Consider the following 23114-nt stretch of genomic DNA (forward strand, 5'->3'; position numbering starts at 1 on the left):
AGTGGTGCATAGCTCTCTCTCACCCCTCTCAGTTTGCAAGGCGTCTTTGAACATTGTAAACAGAGATGCCCTATTACTCAAGGCGTTTAAACTGAACTGTGAAGTTACCAAAAAGACCAAAGGCAAAGTTAAACTTATACTTGTCCGATGACAAAACTAATGATTAATTCACACTAATTATCCGCTGCCACATGCACTTCCTGACATAATGGGGAAGAGAAATTGAGTCCACTGACTTAGAATCATAGAATCCCTACAGTGCAGAAGGAGGCCATTTAGCCCATCGATTCTGCACTGACAACAATCCCACCCAGATCTGATCCCCATAAGCCCATGTATTTACCCTTCTAATCCCCTCGACACTAACGGGCAACCTGGCATGGCCAATTTACCCAATCTACACATCTTTGGACACTAAGGGGCAACTTAGCATGGCCAATTTACTCAATCTACACATCTTTGGACACTAAGGGGCAACTTAGCATGGCCAATTTAACCAATCTACAGATCTTTGAACGCTAAGAGGCAATTTAGCATGGCCAATCCACCCAATCTACACATCTTTGAACACTAAATGGCAATTTAGCACAGCCAATCCACCTAACCTGCACATCTTTGGAGTGTGGGGGGAAACTGGAACATCTGGAGGAAACCCATGCAGACATGGGGGAGGATGTGCAACTTCAAGTAGACAATCACCCAAGGCCAGAATTGAACCTGGGTCCCTAGTGCTGTGATGCAGCAATGCTAACCACTCAGCCACGCTGTCACTCTTTTGGAAGGCAGAATGAGGAGGGGTTATATTATCTACTATTTGAGCAAGTGTTTGATGAGGCATTAAACTGGGAACTAATCTCTTTCTAAAAGTTCATTCAGGTTGTGGGAGGAATGTTGTCCAGTATACCAGGAGAACTTCCTGCTATTGTCTGAATAATCTTTTAAGAGAGATTGGTTCCTGGTTTAGGAAGAGGGACTTTGAACAGTGCAACACTTTCACAATTTGTAGACATTGCCTCTCATTTCTTCTTTCCGCAATGCACACTAGTTAGTTTTGGACAAGTGACAGTATAACTTAGCTTTTAGTCTTTTTAGCAACTTAATTCCGCTGAGCTTAAACGCCACAGATAATAGGGCCATATCAAAGGAAGGATGTGCTAGCCTTGGAGAGGGTCCAGAGGAAATTCACGAGAATGATCCAGGGAATGAAGAGCTTGTTGTGTGAGGAACATTTGAGGACTCTGGGTTTGTACTCGATGGAGTTTAGAGGGATGGGGGTGTGGGGGGAATCTCATTGAAACTAACAAAATACTAAAAGGCCCGGATAGAGTGGATGTGGAGAGGATGTTTCCAATAGTGGGAGAGACTGGGATCTGAGGACGCAGCCTCAGAATAAAGGGATGACCCTTTAGAACCGAGATGAGGAGGAATTTCTTCAGCCAGAGGGTGGTGAATCTGAGGAATTCATTGCCACAGAAGTCTGTGGAGGCCAGGTCATTGAGTGTATTTAAGGCAGAGATAGAAAGGTTCTTGACTGGTAAGGAAATCAAAGGTTATGGGTAAAAGGTGGGAGAATGGGGTTGAGAAACCTATCAGCCATGATGGAATGGCGGAGCAGACTCGATGGGCCAAATGGCCTAATTCTGCTCCTATACCTTATGGTCATATGGCCTCTCTGTTTCAGAGATGCTTTGCAAGCTGAGAGGAGTGAGGAGAGCAAAATGGGTAATTTGGGAACTGCTGTGCGTGGGATCTTGCTGTGTGTTGAACAGCTATCGTGTGCATCCAACTGCAACAGTGACTTCACTTCAGAAGCAATTATAGAGTCATAGAGGTTTACAGCATGGAAACAGGCCCTTCAGCCCAACTTGTCCATGCCGCCTTTTTTTAGCTAATCCCAATTGTCCGCATTTTGCCCATATCCCTCTATACCAATGTAACTATCTAAATGATTTTTTAAAAGACAAAATTGTACCCGTCTCTACTCTGGAAGCTTATTTCAGACACTCACCACCCTCTGTGTGAAGAAATTGCCCCTCTGGACATTTTTGTATCTCTCCCCTCTCACCTAAAACTTATGCCCTCTGGTTTTTATGCCCTCCGGAGTTGAGGGGGTTGAGCTATGAGGAGAGGCTGAATAAACTAGGCTTGTACTCGTTAGAGTTTAGAAGAATGAGGGGAGATCTCATTGAGACATATAAGATGATGAATGGGATGGATAGGATAGAGGTGGAGAGACTCTTCCCGCTCAGAAAGGATAGTAGGACTAGGGGGCACAGCCTCAAGATAAAGGGGAGGCGGTTTAGAACGGAGTTGAGGAGGAACTTCTTCACTCAAAGGGTGGTGAATCTCTGGAATTCTCTGCCCGTTGGAGTGGTGGAGGCTGCCTCGCTAAATATTTTTAAGATGCGGGTTGATGGGTTTTTGATAAGCGAGGGGATTAAGGGTTATGGGGAGAGGGCGGGAATGTGGAACTGAGCCATGACAGATCAGCCATGATCTTATTGAATGGCGGGGCAGGCTCGAAGGGCTAGATGGCCAACTCCTGCTCCTATTTCTTATGTTCTTATGTTTTAGACTCCCCTACCTTGGGAAAAGATATTGACAATATAGCTGATCTACACCCTTATTTTATAGAGCTCTATAAGGTCACCCCTCAGCCTCTTACACTCTATAGAAAAAAGTCCCAATCTTTCAGCCTCTCCTTATAATTCAGTCCATCAAGTCCCAGTAGCATCCGAGTAAATCTTTTCTGCACTCCTTCTAGTTTAATAATATCCTTTCTATAATTGGGTGACCAGACCTGTACACAGTATTCCAAGCGTGGCCTTACCAATATCTTGTACAACTTCAACAAGACGTCTCAACTCCTGTATTCAATGTTCTGACCGATGAAACCAAGCATGCTGAATGCCTTCTTCACCACTCTGTCCACCTGCGACTCTACTTCCAAGGAGTTATGAACATGTACCCCTAGATCTCTTTGTTCAGTAACTCTCCCCAACACCCAACCATCAACTGAGTAAGTCCTGGTTCAACCTACCAAAATGCATCACCTCGCATTTATCTAAATTAAACGCCATCTGCTATTCGTCAGCCCACTGGCCCAATTGATCAAGATCCCGTTGCAATTGGAGATAACTTCCTTCACTGTCTACTATGCCACCAATCTTGGTGTCATCTGCAAATTTACTAGCCAAATTATGGACAAGATGCCAGAGGATGCACAAGTTGCTATGTAAATTCAAGTCCTCTCCCCTTTCTTAGCTAATGGGTGGAATTTTACCAGCACGTCCACCTGTGGTTCGTATGACCCCGCCCGAGGCCCACAGAGAATGCTGTTCTCTGAGCTTCACCCGCCCTCGAAATTGGGGCAGGCGTGCTGGTAAAATTCCAGTTCCTGTCTCGACATCATGAACAACCCTTCACTTTGAGTTCCAATGGAATGCAGGGAAATCTGGATCGTGCTGTCCAGTAACTAACAAAAGTCCTGACTGATTTGATGATGGAATGAAAATCTCTTTTCTTTTCCCAGTCTGCCTGATTCCTGCGTACGCTGTAGCTTTTTACAGCAAAACACAGTTCAAGAAACTACAGAGAAGAAACAGACGAGAGTCTATAATAAGGAAGTCTGAACTGGGAGCAGGAATTAAAGGTAATGCATTGTTCACTGTATCCTTTTATTTATTAGAGTCACAAGTAAGGCTTACATTAACACTGCAATGAAGTTACTGTGAAAATCCCCTAGCTGCCACACTCCGGTGCCTGTTCGGGTGCACTGAGGGAGAATTTAGTGCGGCCAACACACCCTAACCAGCGCGTCTTTGGACTGTGGAAGGAAACCAGAGCACCCAGAGGAAACCCACGCAGACACGGAGAGAACGTGCAGACTCCACACAGACAGTGAACCCAAGCTGGGAATTGATCCCGGGTCACTGGTGCTGTGAGGCAGCACTGCTAACCACACTATATCGTACAATCATCCAATCCCTACAGTGCAGAAAGGAGGCCATTCGGCCCATTGAATCTGCACCGACCACAATCCCACCCGGCCCCTATTCCCGTAACCCCACATATTTACCCTGTTAATCCCCTGACACAAGGGTCAATTTAGCATGGCTGATCAACCTAACCTGCACATCTTCGGAGTTTGGGAGGAAGCCGGGGTGCCTGGAGAAAACCCACAGAGGCACGGGAAGAACATGCAAACTCCAGACAGAATTCCGAGGCCGGAATTGAACCCGGGTTCTTGGCTTTGTGAGGCAGCGGTGCTAACCACTGTGCCACAGTATCATCCAAACTGTGCTAACTTCCATAAAACCATAGAATCCCTACAGTACAGAAAGAACCCATTCCGACTATCGAGTCCACGTTGACTCTTTGAAAGGACATCCCACCAAGGCCCTCCCATCCACCCTATCACTGTAACACTACATATTTTGCCTGGCTAATCCACTTAACCTACACATCTTTGGACCGGGTGGCGGCGTAGTGATATTGTCACAGATGTGTAATCCAGAGACCTAAGACATTGCTTTAGGGACTTGGGTTCAAATTTCACCATGGCAGATGGTGAAATTTGAACTCAATAAAAATCTGGAATTAAGAATCTACTGATGATCGTGAAACCATTGTCGATTGTCAGAAAAATCAATCTGGTTCACTAATGCCCTTTGGGGAAGGAAATCTGCTGTCCTTACCCAGCCTGGCCTACATGTGACTCCAGCGTCACAGCAACATGGCTGCATCTTCAATGCCCCTCTAAGATACACTCAGTTCAAAAGGATGGGTAGGGATGGGCAATAAATGTTGGCTCAGCCAGTGACGCCCACATCTGCTGAATGAATAAAAGTTAAAGAACAAAGATTTGATTTATTATTGTCACATGTATTGCTATAAAGTGAAAAGTACTGTTTCTTTTGCGCTATACAGACAAAGTTGATTGTTCGTAGAGAAGGAAAGGAGAGGGTGCAGAATGTAGTGTTACAGTCATAGCTAGGGTGTAGAGAAGGATCAACTTAACGCGAGGTAGATCCATTCAAAAGTCTGACAGCAGCAGGGAAGAAGCTGTTCTTGATACGTGACCTCAGACTTTTGTATCTTTTTCCTGGTGGAAGAAGGTGGAAGAGAGGATGTCCGGGGTGCGTGGGGTCCTTGATTATGCTGGCTGCTTTTCCGAGGCAGCGGGAAGTGTAGACGGAGTCAATGGACGGGAGGCTGGTTTGAGTGATTGTAAGCACTATTTGAGACTAAATTGAGATGCAATTTCTTCACTCTTTGGAATTCTCTATCCAGGAGGGCTGTGGAGATTCAGTTGTTGACTATATTCAAGCCCAAAATCAACAAGATGTTTGGGTATTGACAGAATTTGTGACAGGGGCTAGTACGGGAAGGCTGACTTGAATGTTAGAGAAATATCTGATGGCTGACCCCTGCTCTTCATTCTTATAAATTCAATCTCACCTGGATAGGATGATATTCTTTATTTACCTATTCTGCATATTTTTGTGGCTTTTATACTGCTGATTTATATATATAGTTGGCATAGACATGGTGAGCTGAAGGGCCTGTTTCTGTGCTGTATGACTCTGACATCTTGCAGTGTTAATGTAGGCCTACTTGTGGTTCTAATAAATAAAATTTAACTATAAAACTTTACAGTTAACTTTGCAAGTATTTATCCAATCTTCCACTGCTATCCCCAGCCTCTGAATGGCAAGGACCGAATGAGCCACTCCGACCCGTGGACCTTTGCCTCAATACCAAAACATGCATCAAAGTCCTGGATCGTAAGCAGTCTCCCATCCGCATCATTAATCTCAACAAGGACGTGGATCTCATCAAATCAAACAATGACCAGAGTATCTTGTTGCTTAAAGTTCCCAAGGAGTATGACCTGGTAAGTTAGAAGTACTGCAATTCATCGTCAATTATTCAATGATTTATTAACATCAGGGCGATTAGTGGCTAAATAAGTGGGATTGAGAGCCTGGGTAGGATTGTCGTCAGTGTAAGCTTGATGGGCCAAATGGCCTCCTTCTACATTGCAGCAATCCTAAGATATTCCGTGACAATCACCATCCTGGGGGTTACCATTGATCAGAAATCATAGAAATCCTACAGTCCGAAGGAGGCATTTGGCCCATCATTCTGCATGGTAGCACAGTGGTTAGTACCGCTGGGACCTGGGTTCGATTCCCGGCTCGGGTCACTGTCTGTGTGGAGTTTGCACATTCTCCTCATGTCTGTGTAGGTTACCTCTGGGTGCTCCAGTTTCCTTCCACAGTCCAAAGATGTGTGGGTTAGGTTGATTGGTCGTGCTAAAATTGCCCCTTAGTGTCCTGAGATGTGTAGGTTAGAGGGATTAGCAGGTAAAATATGTAGGGATGTGGGGATAGGGCCTGGGTGGGATCGTATTTGGCGCAGACTCAATGGGCTGAATGGCCTCTTTCTGTGCTGTAGGGTTTCTATGATTCAACCACAATCCCACCCAGGCTCTATCCCTGCTTAGTTACCCTACTAATCCCTCTAACCTATTACGTCCCGGGACACTAAGTATTAATTCAGAATGGCCAATCAACCTAACTCACAGATCTTTGCAGTGTGGGAAGAAACCCACGCTGACACGGGGAGAATGTGCAAACACCACACAGGCAGTAACCCAAGCCGAGAATCGAACCAGGGTTCCTGGGGCTGTGAGGCAGCAGCTCTAACCACTGTGCCACCATGCCACTCTGAAATTGAACTGGACTAGCCATCTAAATGCTGTGGCTACAAGAACAGGTCAGAGACTGGACATTGTGAGATGAGTAACTCACGCCCTGACTCCCCAAAGCCTGACCACTTTCTATTAGGCTCTAGTCAGGAGTTTGAAGGAATCTCCTCCACTTGCCTTGATGAGTCTGACTCTGACAACACTCAAGAAGCTCGACACCATCCAGGGCAAAGGATTGATGGGCACTCCATCCACCAACTTAAATATTCACTCCGTCTCCAATGTTTAATGGCAGCAGTGTGTACCATCTATAATATGCACCGCAACAACCTGTCAAAGCTCCTTCCAAACCCATGACCACTAGTGCTCAGAAGAACATGGGCAGAAAATACACAGGAAAAACCACCGCTAGCAAGTTTCCTGCTAAGCCACACACTGCCTTGACTTGGAAATATATCACCATTCCTTCACTGTTACTGCATCAGAATCCTGGAACTCCCTCCTTAGTAACACTGTGGGAGTACCTATACCAGGTGGACTGCATTGTGCACGGTGGCACAGAGCTTAGCACTGCTGCCTCACAGCAGCAGGAACCTGGGTTCGATTCCTGACTTGAGTCACTGTATGGAGTCTGCACATTCTCCCCATATCTGCGTGGGTTTCTTCCAGGTGCTCCGGTTTCCTCCCACAGTCCAAAGATGTGCGGGTTAGGTGAGTTGACCATACTAAATTGCCCTTTAGTGTCGGGGGGCTAGTTAGGGTAAACGCATGGAGTTATGGGGATAGGGCCTGGGTGGGATTGTGGTCAGTGCAGGCTCGATGGGCCAAATGTCCTCCTTCTGCACTGTAGAATTCTCTGATTCTATAAGATGACTCACCGCCCCTTCTCAGGGTAATAAGGGACAGCAACAAATGTTTTCTCTTGTGGGGCAATCTCCAACAAGAGGTCACAGGGTTTAGGTTGAGAGGCAGTAGATTTAAAACTGAGATGAGGAGGAGCTACTTCTGACAGAGGGTGGTGGATTTGTGGAACTCGCTGCCCCATTGCGCAGTGGAGTCTGAATGGTTTCAAGAAGGAGATAGATATATTTCTAATTTAAAAAAGGATAAGAGGACATGGGGAGCAGGTGGGGAGGCGGGTTTGAGACCAGGGAGAAATCAGCCATGATCTGGTTGAATGGTGGAACGGGCTCGAAAGACTGAATTTGCCGACTTCTGCTCCTAATTCCTACATTCCTATGACTTTCCAGCAATGTCCACATACCATGAAAGGATCAAAAAATACTGTGCTCAGTCATCTTCAATTGTCCAGAACTGTAAACACCACAGACATTGCTGAGGCAACTCACAATATCATCTCCTTGCATTTACATTCAACATGCCCAGATATAAATTTCTACTCCTACAGATATAAATTCCTCTTTAGCATGGCCAATGCACTTAACTCACAATCCAAAAGATGTGCTGGTGAGGTGCATTGACCATGTTAAATTCTCCCTCAGTGTACCCGAACCGGTGCCGGAGTGTGGCGACTAGGGGATTTTCATAGTAGCTTCATTGCAAAGTAGAATTTATTTATTAGTCACAAGTAGGCTTATTATTAACACTGCAATGAAGCTACTGTGAAAATCCCTTAGCCGCCACACTCCAGCACCTGTTCGGGTACACTGAGGAAGAATTATAGCTCAGCCAATTCACCTAACCTGCACATCTTTGAGCTGTGGGAGGAAACCAGAGCATCCAGAGGAAACCCACACAGGTACGGGGAGAACGTGCAGACTCCACACAGATAGTGACCCAAACAGGGAATTGAACCCGGGTTCCTGGCACTGTGAGACAGAAGTCATAGAAGCAGAGAATCATAGAAACCCTACAGTGCAACAGGAGGCCATTGGGCCCATCAAGTCTGCACCAACCAGGCCCTATGCCCATAACCACATACACTTACCCTAGATAATCCCTCTGACACTAAGGGGCAATTTAGCATGACCAATCCGCCTAACTCGCACATCTTTGGACTGTGGGAGGAAACCAGAGCACCTGGAGGAAACTCACACCGACACAGGGAGAACGTGCAGATTCCCCATTCCTATCCCATGTGACTTGAGCCAGGAATCAACCCCAGGTCCCTGACGCCGTGAGGCAGCAGTTCTAACCACTGTGCCACCGTGCTGCTCCAGTGCAATATGTCACTTGTGACTAAAGTCCACCCTAGCCATTATAATTCTGGAGATAGGCACCCAATACTTCATGCATTTACAGTAATTCATCTCAGCACGAGACAATCAATGTCCCACATAAAAAAGCGATCATTAACTATCTAATTTATTATTTTTACTTTTGATTAGGTATTGTTTTTCGAAGCAGAGGAAGATCGTCACGATTTCATCGAACAGTTGAGACTACACCTGGAGGGCAATGAGATACGACTGCGCCTGGCGGAAATGAGTCAGAAAACAATCTTAAAAGAAGCGGTGACTAAACAGCAACGGAGCAAGATTCTGGACACGTTTTTCCGGCGGGTGTTTGCGCAGGTACGAAGGCAGAACATGAAGTGTCCCTGAATATTGTGGAATCCCTCCATTGTGAAGACAGACTCATTCTGTAGTCATTGCCCATTGCATCTGCCCATTGGTCCCCAGACCCAAACGTCCATTGTTCTCCGTGGGGATGAACAGCAAGGGTTAATGAGCAATTTGCTCCTGAGAGCATCATGAGTGAGTTTCAATCTATCCTCATAATGACAACACATGCAAACTTTAAAAAAATCTCACAACAGGTTAAAGTCCAACAGGTTTATGTGGAATCACAAGCTTTCAGAGTGTTGCTCCTTCATCAACAAGGGGCATACGTGTGATGGGTCGTGCGACGGCTGTCTTGGATGTTGCTTCAAGAGTTGTCTAGTGCTTCACGTCGTTAGTGTACACTTAAACTGGACCTTCTGACGGGCAACATGACAGCTCAGTGACTATCACTGTTTGCTGTGCAGATACATGGATTTGGGCCGGTGTCTGCGGGAGTTTGCACATTTTCCCCGTGTCTGCGTGGGTTTTCTCCGGGTGCTCCGGTTTCCTCCCACATCCCAAAAAACGTGCTCTTAGGCTGATTGGTGTAACAAATTGTCCCTAAATTAGTTTTCCCTCAATCTTCCTCAATAGGTATAGACAAAGGTCATGGGTAGAGGAGGGCACTCATAATGTTAAAATGGCGGTGCGGGCTCGTTGGGCCGAAGGGCCTGTTTCTTGTGCTGTGTTGTTCTTTGTTCTTTCTTTGTTCTATCAGGTGAGTATCAGAGAAAGCTTGTGATTCTGAATAAACCTGTTGGACTTTAACCTGATGTTGTGAAACATCTTACTGTGCACGCCCTAATCCAACGCCGGCATCTCCACCTCATAAACTTTAAAAGGAGGGTAAGGGCCAGCCGTGAAGCTTTGGCTTCCCACGGAAAATGTCTCCACCACCACTCTCCAATCCCACCTACCTTTGAGAGCAAACTTGGCACGGTGGCACAGTGGTTAGCACCGCTGCCTCACACTGCCAGGCACCGGGGTTCAATTCCCGGCTTGGGTCACTGTCTCTGTGGAGTTTGCACATCCTCCCCGTGTCTCCGTGGGATTTCTCCGGGTGCTCTGGTTTCCTCCCACACTCCAAAGATGTGCAGGTTAAGTGGATTGGCCATGCTAAATTGCCCCTTAGTGTCCAAAGATGTGTGAGTAACAGGGATTAGTGGGTAAATGCGTGGGGTTAGAAGACTGGGCCTGGATAAGACGATCGGTCAGAGGTTGAAGCAGGCTCAATAGGCCAAATGGCCTCCTTCTGCACCATGGGTATTCTATGATTTCATGTTTAAACCTAGGTTTGGTCAGTTCTGTCAGATGAGTGTAAAAGAATCACTCAGTATGCTTTAATGCAGAGTGAGGGAGCACGTCCCAGTTTCCTGGACCAATGCTAATGTCACTCAAGCAGATTCTCTGGCCTTTATCACATTGCTAGAATCATAGAATAGTACAGCATAGGAGGAGGCCATTCAGTCCACCATGTCTGTGCCAGCTTTGTTGAAAAGAAATCTAGTTAATTCCACTCCCCTGCTCTTTATATCCCAGCAATTTCTCTCCTTCAAGTACTATCGATTTGCTTTTTGAAAGTTACTATGAGACATTCTGGTTATCAACCTCTCAGCTACTGGGAATATTTCCTCTTTATTTACTCTAATGTAAACCCTTCAGTACGCTATCAAATCTTCTCTTAGCCTTCTCTGCTCTAAGGAGAAAAACCTTAGCTTCTCTAGCCTTTTCTCACAACTGAAGACCCTAAGAATCATTCTAGGAAATCTCCTCTGTTTCCAAAAGCCTTCCCATTCTTTCCAAAGTGTACACAATTTGGTTACTACATCGACATGATTATGGGGTCTGTCTCTTTAAGACGGAACAGCACAATGTCTCTACTTTCTCAGAAGACTAAGGAAATTTGACACGTCAGCTATGACTCACACCAACTTTTACAGATGCACCATAGAAAGCATTCTTTCTGGTTGTATCACAGCTTGGTATGGCTCCTGCTCTGTCCAAGACTGCAATAAACTACAAACGGTGGTGATTGTAGCCCAATCCATTAAGCTAACCAGCCTCCCATCTGTTGACTCTGTCTACACTTCCTCCCTTTTCCTCGAAAAACCAGCCAGCATAATTAAGGACTCCATGCACACCGAACATTCTCTCTTCCACCTTCTTCCATTAGGAAGAAGGTACTAAAGTCTGAGGTCATGTACCAACCGACTCAAGAACAGCTTCTTCTCTGCTGCCATCAGACTTTTGAATGGACCTACCATATGTTAAGTTGATCTTTCTCTACACCCTAGCTATGACTATAACACTATCTTCTGCACTGTCTCATTTCCTTCTCTATGAACGGTATGCTTTGTCTGCAAAGCGCTCAAAAAACAATACTTTTCACTGTATACTGATACATATACTAATACGCCAGGAGGGCATGGAGGCTTTGGAGAGAGTGCAGAAATGGTTTACCAGGATGTTGCCTGGTATGGAGGGTATTTGCTATGAGGAGAGATTGAATAAACTGGGATTGTTCTCCCTGGAAAGACGAAGGCTGAGGGGAGACCTGATAGAAGTTTATAAAATTATGAGAGGTATCGATAGGGGGAACAGCTGGAAGCTTTCTCCCAGGGTAGAAGTGACAATTACAAGGGGGCACAAGTTCAAAGATAAAGAGGGGAAAGGCTCAGTGGAGATGTGCGAGGGAAGTTTTTCACACAGAGGGTGGTGAGGACCTAGAATGCACTGCAAGTGAGGCAGTTACATTAGCCACAGATAAGACTTATCTTGATAGGCACATGAACAAACATTTACAACACACACATATCCTACACTGTAATAGTGGCAACCACTATGAACAAACAGGGAATAGAGGGATATAAGACAGGGAAACGTGGATTAGCGCAGGCTTGGAGGGTCAAAGGGCCTGTTCCTGTGCTGATCTTTGTTCTATGTGACAATAATAAATCAAATCAAATCACGGCAGAAGAGCATCATCTGGCTTGAGGAACCAGTGGAAACAGAGAGCGAGTGATCGCCCCAGAGGGTGGGGCCCTCTCTCAGGCGGAATGCATCTTGAAGCCATGTAGTAAACATGTAAGGACTGGAGCAAGTAAGCTGGGGAGGCTTCTCCTGGGCAGCCTAGGGCTACTAGCCCCCTGTACATAGTTTATCTTCTGAAATCTCTTGATGATGTCAGAAGTGCCACTATACAACACACACATATCCTACACTGGAATAGGGGCCAGCACTTGTTGGCTGAGCTCACGAAAGGTTCTGTCCGAATGCAAGGCCATTGTTTTCTTCCCCTGAATCTACTCCCAGGTCCTGGAAATCGACAAATCAGACGCCGGGGATTTTAACACGGAGATGTCAAGGAAGACCAGGGAGTCTCTGAACTGTGAGCTGACTCGTGTGGAGTTCGCTGATGCCTTGGGATTGAAGTACGATTCCCTGTTTGTGGAGCAGATGTTTTCACTGGCGGACAAAGACGGGAATGGTTACTTGTCCTTCCGAGAGTTCCTTGACATTTTGATCATATTCATGAAAGGTGAACGCATTAATTATTACATCTTGCGGAGAGTTGCTGCAATAAAATTTGTGTCAAACTGTTTCCAGATGAATATGTCAGCTATTACATTCTAGAATTAATGTATTTACCCAGGTTGCTAAATAATTACTGTTTTGCTGCACTACTCTTTGCATCAGATGTAGAAAGTTTGCCAAATAAAGTAATTAATTTGGAATCAGTTGATAGTTTTTAATTAAGAATTAGACAAAAATAAAAGAAGAAAAGTACAGTACCCGGACCCTCCTGAGCCGATCATAGAATCCCTACAGTGCAGAAGGAGACCGTTCAGGCCATCTAGCCTGCATTGACAACAATCCCCCCCAGGCTCTATCTCCGTAACCCCACTCATTTACCCTGTTAATCCCCCTATGCCCTAACTAAACTAAAAAAAACCTTCTGTCCTTACCCGATCCGTATGTCTCTGTTCCCTCCCTTTTCATGAAAACACAGAAACATACAGAAGATAGGAGCAAGAGAAGGCCATTCGGCCCTATGAGCCTGCTGCACCATTCATTGCTATCATGGCTGATCATCCAACTCAACAGCCAAATTTGGCTTCCTCCCCATAATCTTTGATCCCATTCGCCCCAAATGCTACATCTAGCCACCTTTTGAATACATTCAATGTTTTGGCATCAACTACTTCCTGTGGTAATGAATTCCACAGGCTCACCACTCTTTGGGTGAAGAAATGTCTCCTCACCTCCATCCTAAATGGTCCACCCCGAATCCTCAAACTGTGACCCCCTGGTTCTGGACTCCCCCACCATCGGGAACATCCTCCCTGCATCTATCGTGTCTAGGGCTGTTAGAATTTTATAAGTCTCTATGAGATCCCACCTCATTCGTCTGAACTCCAGTGAAAACAATCCTAACCTAGTCAATCTCTCCTCATACATCAGTCCCGTTATCCCTGGAATCAGCCTGGTAAACCTTCGAGAGGAAGAACATCCTTCCTCAGAAAAGAAATGTACCCATCCAGGTGCCTCTTAAATGTTGCTAATGTGCCCGCTTCCACCACCTCCTCTGGCGGCACGTTCCTGGCACCCACCACTCTCTTGTGAAAAACTTGCCCCGCACATCTCCTTTAAACTTTCCCTCTCTCACCTTGAACCTGTGCCCCCTTGTAATTGTCACTTCCAGCCTGGGAAAAAGCCCTCTATCCACCCTGTCTATGCCTCTCATCATTTTGTAGACCTCTATCAGATCTTCCCTCAGCCTTTCCAGTGAAAACAATACCTGTTCTCCAAGAGGGTTCTGGATGTTTGATTCACATAGAATTAGGAAGGGAATACCGATATCTGGGGGATGTCCATGATTGAAGGCTTTGCAATGCAGAATAGAATAGAATGCCTACAGTGCAGAAGGCCATTCAGCCCATCGAGCCTGCACTGACAACAATGCCACCCAGGCCATTAATTTACCCTATTAATTCTCCTAAAACTAAGGGGCAATTTCGCATGCCCAATCCCACCCTATGTCTCCATGTGTTTTTAAATTCATAGGGTTAAATTTTCCACAGGATTCCTCATGGGCAGGGCGGACAATTTGGTTAAAGGTCCATTGAGCTCAGGCGGGAATCTCGGGTCTCAGGGCAGGCGTGATTGGAAAATCCTGCCCACAAGAGGACACAATCACATGGCAACCTGAGTATGGTTCCTAGTGCAACCCCCTCTACTTTGCTGAATTAAAAATTAATTTGTGGATAATTAAGTAGTGTGATAACCTGGGCGGCACAGTGGTACAGTGGTTAGCACTGCTGCCTCATAGCACCAGGGACGTGGGTTCGATTCTGGTCTCAGGTGACTGCCTATGTGGAGTTTGCATGTTCCCACCCTGTCTGCGCAGGTTTCCTCCAGGTGCACAGATTTCCTCCCACAGTCCAAAGATGTGCAGGTTAGAGGAATTGGCCATGCTAAATTGCCCCTTAGTGTCCAAAGGTGTGCAGGTTAGGTGGCTTGGCCATGCTAAATTGCCCCTTAGTGTCCAAAGATGTGCAGGTTAGGTGGCTTGGCCATGCTAAATTGCCCCTTTGCATTGAAAGATATGTAGGTTAGATGGATTAGACATGTTAAGTACATGGGATAATGAGGATAGGGTGTGGGATGGGTTGGGTAAGATGTTCTTTCACAGAGTTGGTACTGGCTTAATGGGCTGAATGGCCCCCTTCTGCAACATAGGGATTCTATGGTTCTACAGAGGATTCTGTCCAAATATTCTACTTCTGCTCAGTGTCAAATTTATTGATAACATTCCTGTAATCAAACAGGCATGGCATGGCACAGTGGTTAGCACTACTGCCTCACAGCATCAAGGACCCGGGTTCATTTCTCAGCTTAGCTCACTGTCTGTATGAAGTCTGCATGTTCTCCCCGTGTCTGCATGGGTTTCCTCTGGGTGCTCCAGTTTCTTCCCATAATCCGAAAGATGTGCTGATTAAGTGCATTGGCCATGCTAAATTCTCCCTCAGTGTACCCGAACAGGCGCCGGAGTGTGGGCGACTAGGGGATTTTCACATAACTACATAACTTCATTGTAGCGTTAATGTCTACTTGTGACATAAATAAAAACACTGAAGCTATATTAAGTATGCTCCAGAAGGTGACACAGTTGTCACTGTTGTTCCTTACTAATGTTTCATAAAAATAACTAATTATAATGGAGAAAATGCTGGAAAATCTCAGCAGGTCTGGCAGCATCTGTCAGAAGAGGAAAAAGAGCTAACGTTTCCAGTCCAGATGATTTTGTCAAAGCTAAAAGGCATAGAAAGTGGGAGATATTTATTCCCTCCTTACACATGCTGCCAGACCTGCTGGGATTTTCCAGCGTTTTCTCTTTAGTGTTCAGATTCCAGCATCCGCAGTAATTTGCTTTTATTTTAACTAATGACAATGTCATTCGCAGGCACACCCGAAGAGAAGTCAAAGCTCATGTTCCAGATGTACGACGTGGATGGAAATGGCTTCCTGTCGAAGGAGGAATTCTCCATACTCTTACGGTAAATGGGCATTTTTCACACAAGTTGAAGGTTACCTTAACTGGGAAAAGTGGATCGTTCTAAATCTCACACAAACAATGACTGAATATAATTTCTAAAGGTTCAAGAGAGAAGCGTAAGGCTCACAAATGTTCTCGTTCCTTTACCTCCAGAGAAAATGGCAGCCAAAGCATCCTTCAACTTATGGGCTGCACAGTGGTTAGCACTGCTGCCTCACAGTGCCAGGGACCTGGGTTCGATTCCCAGCCTCAGGGTCACTGTCTGTGTGGAGACTGCACGTACTCCCCATGTTTGCATGGGTTTCCTCAGGGTGCCCTGGTTTCCTCTCCCACTCCAAAGATGTGCAGGTTAGGTGGATTGGCCATGCTAAATTGCCCCTTAGTGTCCAAAGATGTGCAGGTTGAGTGGATTGGCCATGCTAAATTGCCCCTTAGTGTCCAAAGATGTGCAGGTTGAGTGGATTGGCCATGCTAAATTGCCCCTTAGTGTCCAAAGATGTGTGGGTTAGGGAGATTGTGGGGTTGGGGGGGGTGCAAATACACGGGGTTATGGGGATAGGAGGCGGTGGGACTGGATAAAATGCTTGGTTGGAGAGTCAGTGCAGACTTGATGGGCCAAACAGCCTCCTTCTGCACTGCAGGGGCTCTGATTTACATTTTAATTTTGCAACTGGTGTTCTGTTTTACTCACTGTTATCAGATTTTGTTTGAGTTAACACAGGCACCGTTCACACTCTGTTGCTATAGGTCTTTCATTGAGATCTCCAATAACTGCTTGTCAAAAGCGCAGGCTGAAGAGGTCATGGAATCACTCTTCAAAGAGGCAGGATTCCAGGACAAGGAAGATTTAACCTGGGAGGATTTCCATTATTTATTCCGGGATCACGGTGATGAGTTGGAGTTTGCTAAGCTCAATGTGAAAGGTGAGTGACTCAATGTGAAAGTGAGTAGGAGATAGGTGAGCAACCTAGCAGTGTTAAGCTTCTGAGTTCCTGATCTCAATCTTGCTGCATGTGGAGGATTGACAAAGTCCTGGTGCTTCCACACAGGTAAACGAAGGTTTGCTTGGCTGAACTCTTCCGCGGTGGACTTTGGGTCAAATTGTCCACTTGCCGCCTCAGACGCCACTTATGAGTGAGGCAGTGAGATTAGCAATCAAAAGATATCGTTCTGACCCCCTGTGTAAACCATGACTTCCATTGGCGACCCAGTCATCAGCTACCCTAAGCTGGAAAACGCTGGAAAATCTCAGCAGGTCTGACAGCACCTGTGGAGAGAGAACAGAGCCAATGTTTCACATCAGGATGGCCCTTCAACAGAGCTGTAATGTCCACAGTCTCTTAGAATCATAGAATCCCTACAGTGGCCATTCAGCCCATCGAGTTTGCACCGACCACAATCCCACCCAGCCCCTATCCCCATAACCCCACGTATTTACCCTGCTAATCCCCCTAATCTATACACTTGGGAGACTAAGCAGCAATTTAGCATGGCCAATCAACCTAACCCACATACCTTTAGACTGTGGGAGGAAACCAGAGCACCCGGAGAAACCCACGCAGACACGGGAGAATGTGCAAACTCCACACTGATAGTGACCCAAGGCTGGAATTGAACCCGGGTCCCTGGCACTGTGAGGCAGCAGTCCTAACCACTGTACCACCGTGCCACACCTTTTTCCACTGGCAGGTGAAACTAGCATTAGGGGGCATGGCCTTCAAATAAGGGGGAGCAGATTTAGGACTGAGTTGAGGAGGAAATTCTTCACACAAAGGGTTGTGAATCTTTGGAATTCCCTGCCCAGTGAAGCAGTTGAGACTACCTCATTGAATGTTTTTAAGGCAAGGATAGAACAATTTTTGAACAGTAAAGGAACTAAGGGTTATGGTGTGTGGGCGGGTAAGTGGAACTGAGTCCAAGAAAAGATCAGCCATGATCTTATTGAATGGCAGAACAAGCTCGAGGGGCCAGATGGCCTACTCCTGCTCCTAGTTCATGTATTCTTAAAGAGGTTTCTCCTAAATTCTTTCTCCGTGGATGCTGTCAGACCCTGCTGAGATTTTCACGCTTTTTCTGTTTTTGTTTCACTTACAGTAGTTTGCCTTTATCCTAAATTCTGGAACTCTCTCCCTACAACCTCTCTACGTCTCCAACTCCCTCTTCCTTTGAGTCACTCCATACTTCTTTGACGAAGCAATTCCTAACTGCCCTTTTTGTGGATCAGTGTTGCCTTTTGTCCGATTATATTATTCCAATGGAGAACCTTGGAAAGTTTTAAAGTGTTGGAAGTTGTCTATATCATCATAGAATGAAAGCCAAAAAATGCCACCCTTGGTACCAAAGTTCCCACTCAACTGCTTTGGCCATGCCATAGTCTAAGTTACTACAGATGCATGCCTACTTGTGATTAATAAATAAACTTTAACGTGTCTCTCGCTCTCTCAGGTATGGATATCCGAGATAAGTCGAACAAGTACCACAGAGTCTCTTTCCTCAAAGTAAACCCATACAAGTAAGTAAATATATCAAATTTACGATACTGTCACGTCATTCCCCACAGCCATTGGAGAGGCAGGAGAAACAGAGTTATTCCAGGGTTCATTGTTAAATAATATGCTGGAAAATTCATCTCCAACCACCATCGGCAACCAAATAATAGATTATTTGAAGGGTAATATTTTTGAGATCAGCGTGAGTTTCAGTGTGAGTTCATTTATTAGTGTCACAAGTAAGGCTTATATTAACACTGCAATTAAGTTACTGTGAAAATCCCCTAGTCGCCACTTGATCGGGGGAGAATTTAGCACGGCCAATGCACCCGAACCAGCACGTCTTTCAGACTGTGGGAGTAAACTGGAGCACCCAAAGGAAACCCATGCAGACTCAGGGAGAACGTGCAGACTCCACATAAACAGTGACCCAAGCTGGGAATCGAACCCTGTTCCACCCTGCCACTCCAGTAGTTGCTACACTCCGGCGCCTGTCTGAGTACACTGAGGGAGAACTTAGCATGGCCAAGGCCAGCTTGACTTTGGGACTGTGGGAGGAAACCCATGCAGACACGGGGAGAGCATGCAAATTCCATACAGTCACGCAAGCCGGGAATTGAACCCAGGTCCCTGGCACTATGAGGCAGCAGTGCTAACCACTGTGCCAACGTGCTGCCCTCTTCACAAGAAAATGAAGAAGAAAGCCTGAAAAAGAGAGAGATGGGTCTGCAATTCAGGCAAAGAAGAGGCTATTATAGTTTTTGTAATCTGGCCACACTGCACTTGTCTGGCAGGGAGTGTTTGTTAAAGGTATTGAGTAATCAAATTGGAATGAAGGTCCAAGCCATCCCCAGCAATAATCAGTGGTTAGCACTGCTGCCTCACTGCGCCAGGAATCCAGGTTCAGTTCTGGCCTTGGGTCACTGACTGTGTGGAGTGAAGAAGAATCGGGTTAATGAACTTTGTAATACTCAGTGATTTATAAAGAGTGTTGTAAGACTTGTTTTCGTGTATCAAAGAGAAAGTGAAAAGAGAAGCAGCTGATACCGCTGTTGTACACAAGTTTATGATTTTTCCCAACTAATTGTGTTCAGGAATGTGGCTAACCCAGCTAGTCTCTATTTTGTGTCTTCTAATATCATGGACTTCTGTTTAACATAGTGGAGCTTACATGCATGCCTTCATATATATTTATTATTTACTATTTATCAAATATGCTATACCGGTACCTATGAACATAAAATTGTTATACAGGCCCCTATAACTTTGTATGCCAGTTAACTTGTTTGTGCTGGCTTGTATGTTAGCTAATTACATCACAGGTGTTGAGATGTGAGACAATCGTGGCCTTGAGACAATGTTCACATGATGGAGGACAAGCCACAGCCTGGGAAAGTGCGGATATGACTGGGGGGTATAAATATCTACTCTTAACTTGTATTTGGGGAGAAGCTGGAAAACTGTGTTAGGTACCAGGTCTCTCCCAAAAGCTTTTGAAATAAACCTGCTGTGTTTTGACTCACAACTAGTCTCAGAGGTATCTTTTTACCTACAACAGAAGTTTGTACGTTCTCCTGGTGTCTGCATGGGTTTCCTCCCACAACAGAAAGGTGTGCGGGTTAGGTTGATTGGCCATGCTAAATTGATCCTGGTGTCGGGCGGATTAGCAGGGTAAATACGTGATGTTATGGAGCCTGGATGGGATTGTGGTCAGTGCAGACTTGATGGGCCAAATGGCTTCCTTCTGCATTATGAGGATTCTATGACCAGGGGATTGTCTCAATAACTTGATTACAGTTTAATGTAAGCCTGCTTTGTGACACTGATAAAGAAACGATTAGAAAAATCTTTAAAAGATTAGGAGCAATGTGGTTGGACAGTTGAACCTCCTAATTCAGTTTGCGGCTCACCTAGCTCTCCCCGTCAGTTTAGAATCTTCGACACGAGCCCCCCATCTCTGGATGGCGATGGCACCCTGATCCATCACTTGTGGATGAAACCAATTCTCTTGAACCTCGTGAATAATGTTCTTGTTTTCCATTTTATCCAAAAGGAACATGCAGGAGACGGCTGTGGAACACATTGGACAAGAGTTCCGACACCGAGACAGGCTGAACAAGAAGTAAGGCCTCACGTTCTGTGCTGTTTAGTTTTGTGTGCCGTCAGTTGTATACTTGCAACAGGAATGAAGTGTTTTTGGCATTGCAGACTCAGATAGTTAGTACTGCTGCCTCACAGTGCCAGGGACCCGAGTTCGATTCCCGGCTTTGGTCACTGTATGTCTGGAGTTTAAACATTTTCCTGCGTGTGTTTCCTCCGGGTGCTCCAGTTTCCTCCCATACTCCAAGGATGTGTAGGTTAGGTTGATTGGCTGTGCTAAATTGCCTCTTGGTATCAGGAGGATTAGCAGGGTAAGTATGTGGTGTTACAGGCATGGGGCTTGAGTGAAATTGTTGTCAGTGCAGATGCGATGGGCTGAATGGCCTCCTTCTACACTGTAGGGATTCTATGATTGATCGTGCTATCACAACCAGATAAACTAGCAGGAAGCAAATGATTAAACATCAGTTGCATTTCAGTTTAAGACCAATTTCAGGGATCAGGTATCCTACTACGAAGTTTAAAGTTTATTTATTAGTCACAAGTAAGCTTACATTAACACTACAGTGAAGTTACTATGAAAATCCTTAGTTGCCACACTCCAGCATCTGTTCGGGTACACTAAGGGAGAGTTTAGCATGGCCAGCACACGCTAACTAGCGCATCTTTCAGACTGTGGGAGGAAACCTACACAGACACAGGGAGAACGTGCAAACTCCACAAACAAATAGTGACCCAAGCCGGGAATCGAACCCAGGTCCGTGGCATTGTGAGGCAACAGTGCTAACCACTGTGCCACTGCGCCTCGTGATCAATGTCCAGTTAAAGTTAGGTGAAATCAATTGAGGTCTAGCCGGCTCTGTGACTGCTGAACTCACTCGAAAGCAGCATCTTTCTCGGAATAGCAAACTGTGGAAATTTTTAAATTTCTGACAGTCAAGAAAATGAAATGAAGAGTGCATTAAAGTAACTTACATTTGGCCCCATTGTGCCAGATTTACCTTGCAAACCCTTTAAAAACGAATACCGGAACTAATTAAGTAAAGCAAGTTTGCATCTTTAGGTCCAATTAGGAAATTGGAGATTGTTGGACAATATGTACATTGTTCCTCGACCTATCTCCTGAGATAGTGAGAAGCAAGTTCTGTTGTTTTCCAACTGTAAGATTGACTTTTTAATTGAGTTTGATGTCTGAATGGCACGCCTAAAAATTCAAGCTTTTTTCTAAATGGCTGTTTAGAAACATAAGACATAGGAGCAGAATTAGGCCACTCGGCCCATCGAGTTTGCTCCGCCATTCAATCATGGCTGATATTTTTCTCATCGCCATTCTCCTGCCTTTTGCCCATAATCCCTGATCCCCTTACTAATTAAGAACCTATCTACCTCTGTCTTAAAGACACTCAATGACCTGACCTCCACAGCCTTCTACAGCAAAGAGTTCCACAGATTCATCACTCTTTGGCTGAAGAAATTCCTCCTCATCTCTGTTTTAAAGGATCGTCCCTTTGGCCTGAGGTTGTGCCCTCTGGTTCTAGTTTTTTCCTACTTGTGAAAACATCCTCTCCACGTCCACTCTATCCAGGCCTCGCAGTTTCCTGTAAGTTTCAATAAGATCCCCGCTCATCCTTCTAAACTCCAACAAGTACAGGCCCATGGTCCTCAACTGTTCCTCATATGACAAGCTCTTCATAGAATCCCTATAGTACAGAAGGAGGCCATTCAGCCCATTGAGACTGCACCAGTTCTCCAAAGGTAAATAAACGGCATAGGTTTAAGGAGAGGGGAGAGATACAAAAGGGTCCAAAGGGGCAATTTTTTCACACAGAGGGTGGTGAGTGCCTGGAACGAGCTGCCAGAGGTAGTAGTCGAGGCGGGTACAATTTTGTCTTTTAAAAAGCATTTAAACAGTGACATGGGTAAGATGGGTACAGAGGCATATGGGCCAAATATAGGCAATTAGGACTAGCTTAGTGGTTAAAAGAAAAAGGGCAGCATGAACAAGTTGGGCCAAAAGGCCTGTTTTGATGCTGTAAACCTCTATGGGTGGAAGTTACCGGCATGTCCATCTGAGGTTCGTATGATCCCACCTGAGGCCAAGGTAGAATGCCATTCTCTGAGCCTTGCCCACCCTCGGAATCGGGGCAGGTGTGCCAGTAAAATTCCCACTTATGATTCTATAACATCTCCACTAGGGCCCACTTTGAAAAGTACCAGAGCAAAAGCTGATTCATGCCTTGGGGTGGAGGCTGTTAGGGGGATTAGCAGAGTAAATACATGGGCTTACGGGTAAGGTGGGTGCCCATCCATCTATCATCATACCCATTTCTGGTTGTATCACAGCTTGGTATGGGCTCCTGCTCTGCCCAAGACCGTAAAGAACTACAAAAGGTCATGAATGTAGCCCAATCCGTCACGCAAACCAGCCTCCCATTCATTGACTCTGTCTACACTTCCCGCTGCCTCAGCAAAGCAGCCAGCATAATTAAGGATCCCATGCATTCCAGACATTCTCTCTTCCACCTTCTTCCGTCACGGAAAAAGATACAAAAGTCTGAGGTCACGTATCAACCGACTCAAGAACAGCTTCTTCCCTGCTGCTGTCAGACTTTTGAATGGACTTACCTTGCGTTAAGTTGATTTTTCTCTACACCCTGGCTATGACTGTAACACTATATTCTGCACCCTCTCCT

General features: G+C 45.6%; 1 protein-coding gene across 1 annotated transcript in view; it reads left to right on the forward strand.

The window, feature by feature from the left end:
• The window catches only part of duox (dual oxidase), a gene marked incomplete at its 5' end in the record, with an annotated part of 82427 nt that overhangs the window by 32912 nt on the left and 26401 nt on the right, over nucleotides 1-23114 (forward strand). Inside the window, 8 exons of the mRNA XM_080215995.1 lie at nucleotides 3533-3652; nucleotides 5703-5896; nucleotides 9061-9246; nucleotides 12589-12814; nucleotides 15740-15833; nucleotides 16580-16755; nucleotides 18278-18344; nucleotides 20375-20443. Coding sequence (XP_080072121.1) covers nucleotides 3533-3652; nucleotides 5703-5896; nucleotides 9061-9246; nucleotides 12589-12814; nucleotides 15740-15833; nucleotides 16580-16755; nucleotides 18278-18344; nucleotides 20375-20443 — 1132 coding nt within the window. The remainder of the gene's footprint in view (nucleotides 1-3532; nucleotides 3653-5702; nucleotides 5897-9060; nucleotides 9247-12588; nucleotides 12815-15739; nucleotides 15834-16579; nucleotides 16756-18277; nucleotides 18345-20374; nucleotides 20444-23114) is intronic.

This window comes from Carcharhinus amblyrhynchos, chromosome 32 (assembly GCF_965287045.1).
Source record: "Carcharhinus amblyrhynchos chromosome 32, sCarAmb.v2.hapA, whole genome shotgun sequence".
NCBI classification, from domain to species: Eukaryota; Metazoa; Chordata; class Chondrichthyes; order Carcharhiniformes; family Carcharhinidae; genus Carcharhinus; species Carcharhinus amblyrhynchos.